The sequence below is a fragment of the Pseudorasbora parva genome, chromosome 17, assembly GCF_024679245.1.
Source record: "Pseudorasbora parva isolate DD20220531a chromosome 17, ASM2467924v1, whole genome shotgun sequence".
NCBI classification, from domain to species: Eukaryota; Metazoa; Chordata; class Actinopteri; order Cypriniformes; family Gobionidae; genus Pseudorasbora; species Pseudorasbora parva.
The window spans coordinates 38,619,811-38,631,823 of NC_090188.1; the positions used below are offsets into that span (position 1 = coordinate 38,619,811).

Genomic DNA, 12,013 nt, shown 5'->3' on the forward strand with positions numbered 1-12,013 from the left:
GTATTCCCTGGTGGCTATGGCTCTTTCAGCAGGATAATGCGTCCTGCCACAAAGCAAAAATGGTTCAGGAATGGTTTGAGGAGCAAAACGAGTTTGAGATGTCGACTTGACCTCCAAATTCCCCAGATCTCAATCCAATCCACACCTTCAGGGGTCTAGTGGAGTCCATGCCTCGGCGGGTCAGGGCTGTTTTGCAAAAGGGGGACCAACGCAATATTAGGTCATATTGTTATGCCAGACCGGTGTATGTCAGTAAGGTCATAAAGATGAATCAAATTGATCTCTGGCCATAGTTCAGTGTGCTGATTCTTTAAGATGCAGTTCTACAAAGTCCTATTACGTGTTAAACATTCACTACATCATATTTGCAAACATTAATTTCACACAATCTGGAACGTTTAATACACACAAACAGTAGCTGGCACTGTCACAGAGTATTATAATGCTGAATAAATGATTTAATAAATTGAATTTATTCCACACAAACCACATTTAAAGGTGCCATGTGTAAAAATTGAGGAAAAATATCCTCATATATAATGAGAAGAAATAAGGGTGATGATGTCATTAAAAAAATGTCAAGTTATAGTGCTGCAGAGATATCAACCCTTAATTAACAGTAGCATTACTAGCCCCAGCCCGACAGGTGTCGTAATACCAGTCTCGGCCATGGGAGGCGGTATGCGGGCAACATAACCACCAGCCAACCTACAATAAACCAATAACTCGCACGGCTTGTGGGCGTTCTTGAACCTGATGTCAATCGTGTGGAAAGTACAGCTCACTACTTCATTTCAGTTCAGGGAAGAGAGCGGACGGATGGCCGAAGCCCATGGCCCCTTAAATGTATCTGATATGATAAAAATAGCTGCTTTACCTGACCGGAAAAAGCGGAAGTGCGAGCGCCCGGCGACTGTGTCCCGTCCTGTCATAATAAAAATCCCGGTACTCGCAAGCCGTGTGTTTGTGTAACAATCGCTCCAGCGGCCGTGCTCAGCTCCACAACACTCGGTCCTGCTCTACGTTACACTACAGTAACGTTAATAACCGCATCCATGAACGTGATTTCTGGCCGAGTCCTATTTTCCACCGGCTGTGAGGTGAAGACCACATGTCCCAAGATGCTGTGCTCACGCTTGGCTTCATCAAACTACGCCTTTGTTTAGAATAGGCGCCCTCCAGTGGACGGAAAGTTGCATAGTGCACCTTTAAAGCTACACTGTGTAACTTTCAAGTAATAAAGTATTCTCGTACGTTTATAATATGCCATTTAAAATACATACGGGTGAGGGGTTCGAATGCTGGTCGCCATGTTGCCCCTCCATCTTGAAAATCATTAGCCAAAGAGGGACATACCCGTAAATTCAAGCTTTAAAGCTACACTGTGATATTTTCCCCCTTTAATTTAAGGTATATGACAATTCAGTGAATATTAATTTCTGTTCCTCTTAATTCTGATTTAGTTTTAAATCCTATGGTGGCCCAGCCTGGATGCCAGCCGAACTTAGCCCCGCCCACAACATTTTTAGGTCGGGCGGTTCGGTTTGGCCTCACTCCATAGAGGAGTAATTATCTCCGAACAGAAACTGTTCGGACCAATGAAATCATCAGGGCGGGCTTTAGACGATGACAGACAGATGATCAACAGTAACATAATCATCACGTCATCAAAGGGGCTTGGATTGTATTTGTTCAAATCCTAAACGGAGAGCTTGTTTGTATCTGCATTCACCTTCACTAATTCTCTCAGAAATGATGATCATGATGTTGGGTAAGTACTCTGTGTATCATTAAATTATTTTATTTTTTTACAACGCCCGCAAAGATCGTGTATTCCAGCCTGATTTCAGCGCGTGTGCAGACAGGGTTGACAAGTTTTTACAACAAAACCCGCAAATGGTGGCCGATTTAGTCCAAGATTAACATGGCTTCCAGTTCGACCTCATCCATGAGTGCCATCGAGTGTTAAAACGCTAAAGGCGAAGCTTGAATTTATGGGTATGGCCCTCTTTCGCTAATGTACTATCAAGATGTCAAGATGGAGGGGCAACATGGCGACCAGCATTCGAACCCCTCACCCGTATGTATTTTCAATGGCATATTATAAACTTACGAGAATACTTTATTACTTGAAAGAAGTAAATATACATTAATGAGCACATTTATTTTTGAAAGAACTCAGTGTTTTTAGCTAAGAATAAACTAAAAAAGTTACACAGTGTAGCTTTTAAGAGTTGTAGGAGCAATGTTTGAATGTTGATCTAGAAAAGGCCACTCAAGCTGATATGTACAGGAATCACTTTATTTCAAGCCATATACAGATATCAAAGCTAATAAACTACAGCATAAATGTTAATCGAATTCATTTCCCCCATATTAAAAAGAGCCTGTGCGTCCTCTAGTGGTTCACAGGGCTCAACACAACTGCAATAACCTTTACTAAGATGCTATAAATGTCACCATCATTTAGACAATAAAATGATTCTGCATGATTTGTTAGTGGAAAACACACCGCACTGCACACTACTAGTCTTCTGCATTTAAATCCCTAAAGTTCGGCACAGTTCTGTCAATCTGGGTACAGTATTAAATGCCATAAGAATAATCAACAGTTCCATCCATAAAAAAAGAAAGAAAGTACACTTGTTAATGCCAGATGAAGTACAGTATTTACATTCCAACAGTGAAAATATTACTAATGTACAATTTAGTGTTTGCTACATTTACATAATCTCCCCCACACTCAGACCGGGCGTGAAATATGTACACGTTCAGGTACAATTGCATCATGGATCTGTTTAAGCTATTAAAATAATTTGCGAATAAAAAAAATCTGCTATTTACAAATTCAACAAACCTTTGGCTGACAAAGCAATCACCACATGCTATTTTATTAAATATTCTCTTCGTTTTTTATCTGGACTGCTGTGCCACATACTTGGTCTTTCGCTCCCATGCAAAGGGGCTTTTTATATGTTTGGAGCAGGCTTTATTTTGCTCGGTTAACCGGCTCTCCGATCAGTTCGGGACACTTCTCCTCCCCCTTGGCGATTCTGTCGCACTTGTGTAGCAGGTCGTAGTTGATTTTGTCTGTGATGACGCTGTCCTGCTTGTACTGAGGATGTTTGGCAACGAATTCCCTCATCCACTTGGCCATAGTCATCAGCTCACCTGAGAAAACACATGGAAGTCAAAACAAATACGAGCCAAATCATACAAATAATCCATGATATTTCATTTTCAATATCAATACTATCATCTGAAACGGGTCCAATACTAATTTCCTGCAGTATTAATACATCGCTCTTCTCTCCGACGGTGAAGTGGCACACACGTTGAATAGTGTTTGTATTGCACAATTTTACTCATTCCAGCAGGTTTTGCTCTCACACACTATAAAGCTGCCTCTCAAACAGCTTGCGAGGACCAGACTTATTTTTTTGTGGCTAATTGCACTTTTTTGGGAGGTATTACAGTTTCTTAGCCTGGATGCCAGCCGAACTTAGCCCCGGCCACAACATTTTTAGGTCAGGCGGTTCGGTCTGGCCTTGCTCCATAGAGGAGTCATTATCTCTGAACAGAAACTGTTCGGACCAATGAAATCATCAGGGCGGCCTTTAGACGATGACGGACAGATGATCAACAGTAACGTAATCATCACGTCATCAAAGGGGCTTGGATTATATTTGTTCAAATCCTAAACGGAGAGCTTGTTTGTATCTGCATTCACCTTCACAATTTCTCTCAGAAATGATGATCATGTTGGGTAAGTACTCTGTGTATCATTAAATTATTTTATTGTTTTACAACACCGGCAAAGATCGTGTATTCCAGCCTGATACCAGCGCGCGAGCAGACAGGGTTGCCAAGTTTTTACAACAAAACATGCCAAATACTAGACCTAAACAAAAGCTTCTCAGGGGGTTCTCCGGGGGGAAAATGGCGTTTGGGGGGTAAAATGTGTGTTATTTTGGCAAGGTGGCCTGCTAAAATTCGCACTCATGGGTCTATATATCACATAATAGTCACTTCAACCCGCGGGGAAAAAAATGCGGACTTGGCAACACAGTGCAGTTGAACTCTGTTGCCATTTGACAATGCGTCGCTTCGTTGCTCTGATTGGTTGTAGGTCTGCCCAATTGAGGTCTTTCCTGGTTCGGTTGAAACACGCCCCATAATCACAGCCCAATGGAGCAGTTTCAGACTCATATTCTGACTAGTATTGAGTATGACCACGTCAGTCTACTTTTTCGGGGGATATTACAGTTTCTGACAATCTCATGTTAATCTTGAGTCTTGAAAACGCAAGGTCTCGAGATTAGTTTTTTTTAAAAAGTTGAAATGATTTTAATTTGAGGGCAGTGTTTTACAATTGGAACGGTTCTGCACGTCAGACTAGTTCACGTTTACATAGAAAAACAATGGAATAGTAGCACATTTGAATGAATAAGCGCACATTGTGTGAATGAAGTTAAACTAGGTTTAATATGAAAAAATTAATTTAGTTAAACATATTTTCACTCTTTATGTAATGCTGTTTGGAGTGGTTTTACATTAAACAAACACACACCTATAGTGGCAGCTAAACAAATGTATTGAAACACACCATACATCGCATGCCCCATTGATAAATAAACTATACGGTCAAAGCAAACTCCACCCACTGTCACCTTAACACTGGGTTCTTTGGGAAGCTGTTCAGAGTTGTCTTACCCTGACAACCAAAAACACACTTCTATGGTGACACTGTTGATTTGGTGAAGTCCTGCGACCTGTGCAGCGCAGTGAAGACTTCCCTAAAGCCGAGTAAAGCGCGTTGATGGCGATGTGGTTTAGCTCTCTCACTCTGGTTGATGTGTGAGTGCGCGCCCTTCTAGGAGAAGTGCTCATACAAGGAAATGATGCCCTTGTTGTCACATACGAGTATGGCCCATACTCAAAAACAAAAATCGCCGAAACTTGTGAGAAACCTCCATCAAAAGTCCAACATATATTTTTTTTACTTTGTCCATGTTTAGCATGAGACTCAACTCTTTAACAGTGTAAAAAAAAAACTCAGAATGCATGAAATAGCATTTCACCCCCCACCCCCATTAAACGGTCAATCAATCAATCAGCTTTATTTATATAGCGCTTTTACAATCACGATTGTGTCAAAGCAGCTTCACAGTGTCAAACAGGATAATATTGCGACAAAATTAGATTTGGCTGTACAGTCGTTCTGGAGAAAACAGTGATGTTATCAGCTTATTTTAATTTATCATAGAGCGACAATGTTGGCAGATCAGTATTATAGTTCATAGAATTAATTAAAACCTAAATTTTATCTGTATAACTAGTTGAATAACTTTGATCATAATTTTAGTGTCCCCAAATACAAATACAACTTAAAGTGACAGCAGCCTAATAAACTGTACATCTGTATTTATAGACTATCCAGTATTATTTTACATTTGATAACTTTCATTTCTGTATTATTTCTTACCTGAAAAACTAATAGCCATGGTAATTTAATTTGGTTATTTATTAAATTGTATTTATTTTGCTGGTCGCTTTTTTTGTGTAAATGTAGCTTAAATTTAATACAGCTTCCCTGCACTGATGTAAGCTATTACATCAAAATTACCCAAATTATCAGATATTTATGAGGCGATAAATTAACTGCATCGCAGTTTTCCCTGTGGAATCAAAAATTATTTACGGTATCGTATTGAAGTTGGAAATATAGTATCATGACAACACTAGTTGGTAGTATGTACTGTTATCCAGTTTGAAATGTTGACTACAAACATGGAGGTTTTTCAGATTGTCTGTCCCGGCGTTCTCTCCATATGCACGACTCTTTGTAGTCTTTAAGTGCTGCCTACAACGCTCTGGATCTTCACTGTAGAGACCTGCGCGGGACAGATTATATACATTACCTTCTCCCGCAACATTCATGTTTTGTCCCACTCCCGTCCACAAAAGCCCACATTAAAGTATAAATAGATTTTTTTCTGTGAATAAGTTTGAGGTAATTTAACATAAAAGCAAGTGCATGCATGGTTTAGTGTGGCAGAATGCAGGTAAAGTGAGCTCGCTTAATAATCCCTAAAAAGCTGACATCTCAGTTCATCACGATCTCACATACCTCCGTTATGAAGCTTACTGCACAATGACTTTCATAATGTCTACACTTGCTGTGTTATAATCAGAGGATTTGCTAGCACGCAGAATTCAGCACTGAACAAATTAACACAAATTGCTTTATGTTACACTTACTCTCGCATCAGCTATTGTGTAAACAGTAGGGTTGGTTGGGTGCCGTTCACATTGTAATCGGTACCGGTAACTTAAGTTATTTATAGAAGTGTTATTGTCATTATGCCAGAGCTACCGTGGTCTGCCATTGTCAGTGATGTTTGTTCACTGTAATATTTAACAGTAAATATAGGCTATAGCTACTTAGCGCACATATAAACAACCATATTATTTTTTTTTCATTTGAATTTCTATAAAAAAAATGTTTTGTGTATTTTCTGGTAATCAAATGAAGATAATAATTTATACTTAATTAAAGCTGCACAACTCAACTTTATACTGTAAAAATTAAAACATGGAAGAAAAATTGATATATTACTTAAAAATAATGTTTTGATAGTTTAAAATTATTACCTTAGTGTTAGTATTATTATTGCACTGAGACATCTCTGAACTCTACTGTACAATAGTGATATATTTCTCAAGTTTTGACAGGTTGCCGTGAATACCTTTGAGTTTCTGTGTGTTTATGACATGATGGTAGTTTTTTTCAAATGAAATGGTAAAAGGCTGATGAATTGACTTAACTTTCAGAGCTGCTCTGGAGATGACGGACATGTGTTTATGTCCTCGTATGAGAAGGAAACACGCGATTGTCAAGCGCAATTGTGTGTGTGTGTGTGGTGAATAAACTGAGGGTCAGCACCATTCATCACACACATTCGTAAATAGTATTTTTGCTGTTTAATATTCTGACACTAGTCTATATTACTAGATGCGTTCTCAATCTCATGTACCGAAATGTTGTAGCCTACTGATTGATTTAATGTGAATCGGTACTCTGTAGTACCGACATAATTCGGTCGGTACCCTTAAAAGTACCGAGTTCGGTAGCCAACCCTAGTAAACACTCACATTTATCTTCTTACCCACATCATGAATGACTCCCTAAAGCCTTGTTTATACTTTCGCCTGGCACCGCAGTACGAGCCTCCACTGACTGTGCGCGCATCTCCCCAAACGGACGAGGCATTTACTTGACGTTCAGACTGAAAACCAGATCATACCACTGATTTAGACATGCAAACTGGTTGCCTGTGTGATGAGATGTACTAATAGCCGTCTGCTCGGGCAGATTTGGCTCAAAGTCGTGCATCTTGGGATTCAGAGGCGCACCCCCACCCATCCCCAAAACAAAAACTCTCCATTTCTACGCGATTCACTTAAATGACCCAATTGACCAAGAAAACGGCGATTGTTGCCGAAAACAACAAGTTTGCAGGTCTGTTTTAGATAGTTTTATTTTGCAGGAATCCTGTGAAAAGTTTTATTCCCCCAAAACCTGCGCGCACACGCACACACGCGCGCGCGCGCACACACACACACACACACACACACACACACACACACACCTTTCCGACCCGCGCCTGCACTCGGCCATCACATCTAGTTCCACGCCTCACACTCGATATGCGTTGGGTTTCGCGAGTCCCAGTAACTCACTCCTACTAAATTTAGCCTAAGTTTACTCTTTGAATTCTTGCACTGGGAAAAATACGACAGCATTATAACTAAAAGTTTGCTAGGAAGTATTTCCTGCAAGACATTGTTTGACTCTGGTAAGCGTCTCCACAGCAGACTGGTGGGAGTGGCCTTGGATGGCAACATACCCAGTGCATCATTGGTAAGTTTTCAAACCTATTTGGCAAAAGGGAAGACAATAGCTTTTCCTCCGTTTTCTCTGTTTCAATTCGCTTTTCTTCACTAAAAAAACTAAAACTGAGGGGGAAAAATGTGGGGAAAGTACTGATTTGCTTTAAAAGCATTGTTAACTTAAAGACATTTATGTACCAGAAGCACGCTTCTTAATGAGTTTCAGGTAGTTGAGGATCGTGCATCTTGTGTCGACGTCCACCTCCATGTTCTCAAGGTAGCTGTTCAACATCGGTATCAGCCCGTGAAATACCCCTTCCTGAACAAAAAAACAAACAATACAGACACCACCAAAGTGAAATGGAGGAACCAAGTATCGTTGGACCCCCTTAATATTACTGTCAAAATCGAAGAGCAGAGAAAAACACACCTTCCCGTTGATGATGGTGTCGATGCTCATCAGTGTGAACTCTTCACCGTCACTCGCTTCACTCTCCACCCCATTCTGAGTGCTGGAGGGCGGGTCTAACACTGGGTTACAGCCTTAAAATAATGAAAAGCATGCAAGAAATAAAGAAATGTGGTCACACAGTACGTTTATTAAAAGACCAGACTCAGTAACAAAACTGCGGCCAATGAAAAAGTTGTAATGTTGGAAAACCACTAGCCACAGTGGCTGGTGAGCAGAAGTGTTTATCTCAAGCCCTGATCAACAATGTGATTAAAGATGTCATTACAGAAATCAATTACATGCAGGTATTTTTAAATACATGTTTTTACATGTAGCACTGCATCAAATGATTCATTTAAATGTTATTTCACCTCATATAAATGTGAAACCAGCATGCACTGTCACAAACATCCACATGGTTTCAGTTGTGCCTTTATAAAGATGTGTTACAGTCCAACACTGATATGAATGATAATGAGCTGCATTAACTTGACTGTAAACTAACCTTTAAAGACGTCCTTCCGAAAATAAAACATGCCTTCTTGCACAGCATTTCTCTTCTGAGCAACCTTCATATTTTCATCAACCTAAACCAAAAAAAGTTGCAAAAAAATTACAAAAATGTCATGCATGCACATTTCCATTTCGTCATACTTTTAAGAATATGCACAGCATTTTTGACATTTAAAATCATTCTCAGATTCAAACTTCAGCTTTGCATAAAAAGGTTAAAATGCTAAATGTTGTCCGCGCACGCACGCACGCACGCATGCACGCACACATACCTTTGATAATGGAATTAGGAAATCCAACTTATAGGACAAGATCACACGGGTGAGAAGAACGATAAACACCACATAAGCAGAGTTCTCAAAATCTGTCAGTTGGACCTGTAAAAAAAAAAAAAAGTGTTACACATGACACTTTGTATTACAGACTTATATGAAAAATAAATCAACGATTTTACATACAATAATAGGGCAAATTTCACAATATCAAGTCCTGTGAATGGATGGCTGACGGGTGGATGGATGATGCATGGACGGATAGATAGATGGACAGATGGGTTGATCGGTGTGTGGATGGACAGATGGGTTGATTGGTGTGTGGATGAACAGATGGGTCGATCGGTGGGTGGATGGATGGACAGGTCGATTGGTGGGTGGATGGACGGACGGGTGGATGGACAAATGGGTCGATCGGTAGGTGGATGGAAGACGGACGGGTGGATGAACAGATGGGTCGATCGGTGGGTGGATGGATGGACAGACATATGGATGGATGGATGGATGGACAGAAAGGTGGATGGATGTATGTATGACGGGTGGAGGGACAGATAGATGTATGGACAGATGGATGAGAGGTGGATGTATGGACGGATGGGTGGATGGACAAACAGGTGGATGCATGGATGGATGGATGACGGGTGGATGTATGGATGGATGGATGGATGGGTAAACAGATGAATAGATGGATGACTAATTAAAAAGCTTCAATAGGCACCAGTGTAGCCAGAAATGTTCTTTGATTGGCTCCAGGCATGTGATGAGAGATGACTCTGCGTTCTAAAATCAGGTTTTATTTCTGACAGGTTAAATTAGCATTCGATGGACGCGACAGGAATTTGATCCTTATATTAACTTAAAATACTCAGACATTTTTGTGACAAGCACACAGACAGACAGTTGCGTTGCTGTGGGGTTTGGTTGTGCCATGTGACATCAGAACACAAGGACACTGCTGAGATGAGTGCCAAACCTGCATGAGATGAAAAGATGAATAAAGAAAAAACTGTGCATTTGAATTTTAGCTTGAGCCTTATCAGTAGCGCACAAGATGATGGGGATTTAAGTGTCATAGCTGTGTTTTAATGTTTATGTATCCAGTTGACTGAAAATATTAGAGATATAGAGAAGCTCAATGTGGAGAAGATCTGTGTTACGTCGAGACAGAAGCCAAGCCATTAACACAGAACGCATATTTAGCACATTTTCTAGACGGAAGTTGCACTCACGTCTCAGACAAGAGCACTGCGTGTTTAGAAAGCAATTTAAAGATGAAAGAAAATCTGCCGAGACTTTGTGGGGTTTTATCGCATTCCACCGCATCTCATGTGTTTCGAAATGCAATCTGTGTGACCGGCTCTTTCCATAAATACATGATGCTGTTTTGTTCATAATTGTTTTATGCAATTCATAAAATGGTAACACTTTATTTTAGGGTCCAATTCTCACTATGAACTAGTTCTTATTATCATGCATATTACTATGATATTTTCTGTTAATTAGTATATAAAGCTCATATAATGCTTTTTTTTTTTTATTCGCTTTGGCACTATTTTCACAAGGAAGGCCAACATTTTCAAAACTTTGTGCTAATATCAACACAGGTCAGCATATTTTCAATTGTGTTGTACAATACACAAGTATCATATTCATCTTTATAAATGTTTCATTCACAGTAGCTGTCTTTCATAAAGCTCTTACTATCAAACTTTTGATCTCTTCTCGTTCAGTTTAATACATGTGTCTATTATTTAATTCAACTGATCTTAATGGTTTATGGATCATTTGGTACACCAATAGATTTCTATAGATACTGATTCTATAGACAGTTTCTACTCTGTTTGCAATCTCCGATAGGGTTAACCATATACATTAAATATTTTTTTTACATTATAAGCAATAGATCTTAGACTAGAAAAGTGTGTGTGGCCTACTGTTCAACTACTGTTCAAAGTGTGTGTGGCCTGATAAACTCTACATTTTGGGGACAAAACGTCCTAAATCCTTGTCCCTATGGGGATGTTTTTTTCGTCCCCATGAGGATACAAGCTCATAACTCTCACATAATGATTTTCTTTTAATGTAAAATGTAAAAATGCAGAAGGCTGTGTGTGATGGGTAGGTTTAGGGGTAGGGTTAGTGTGTGTGTTCTGGTATATGTAGTTTATGAGGACACATATGTGTGTAATGATGACATGGGTATTACAACGTAAACATGGTTTATGAGGACACTTCCTGTGTCCCTGTAAGCCAAATAGCTTTAAAAACATACTAAACAATGTTTTATTAAAAATGCAGAATGTTTCCTGTGATGGGTAGGTTTAGGGGTAGGGTTAGTGTGTGTGTGTAGAATAGCATATAAGGAAGAGGAAACAATGACGGTGTAACAGACTGATCAGAAATGCACCAGAAGATGGCATCAAATACGGTATTTTACATTATTAACATTTACACTTTTTTTTTTACATTTACAAAATTATGTATCTTGCATTGTTTGCTGTTGGATTAACTGATTGTTACAATTACTAAACTGAAAGATGATCATACTGTTGTGTTTCGGTGATTAAACCAAATGTTCTCATTACATTTTACAATAATCTTGTGTTTAAAACAATGATAATGTAGACTGAATAAAAGCATGAGATCAGGTTTTGAAGGAATGTGTGATCAGTTTGGATTTTTGTACCAAGAGTTTTGAAAATGTACACCTTACTTGTGAAAATAGTACCAAAGCAAATAAAATAACCTGTAATGGTTTATTCAGCATGAACATAATATTCTACATCCCTTAATCCACTCAATACCTAAACATAACTACCTTAATAACTATTAATAAGCAGTCATTAGGAGTTTATTGAGGCAAACATCGTAGTTAATAGTGAGA

The 12,013-nt window shown here is 39.3% G+C and overlaps 1 protein-coding gene across 1 annotated transcript in view; it reads right to left on the reverse strand.

Moving 5' to 3' along the window:
- Window positions 1–2,281: 2,281 nt before the first annotated feature.
- The window catches only part of gclc (glutamate-cysteine ligase, catalytic subunit), a 40,996-nt gene continuing 31,264 nt past the window's right edge, over window positions 2,282–12,013 (reverse strand). Inside the window, exons 12-16 of the mRNA XM_067421010.1 lie at window positions 9,130–9,234; window positions 8,850–8,931; window positions 8,324–8,436; window positions 8,092–8,212; window positions 2,282–3,171 (exon numbers count right to left, since the gene is read on the reverse strand). Of these exons, the coding sequence (XP_067277111.1) occupies window positions 2,990–3,171; window positions 8,092–8,212; window positions 8,324–8,436; window positions 8,850–8,931; window positions 9,130–9,234 (603 nt within the window). The 3' untranslated portion in view covers window positions 2,282–2,989. The remainder of the gene's footprint in view (window positions 3,172–8,091; window positions 8,213–8,323; window positions 8,437–8,849; window positions 8,932–9,129; window positions 9,235–12,013) is intronic.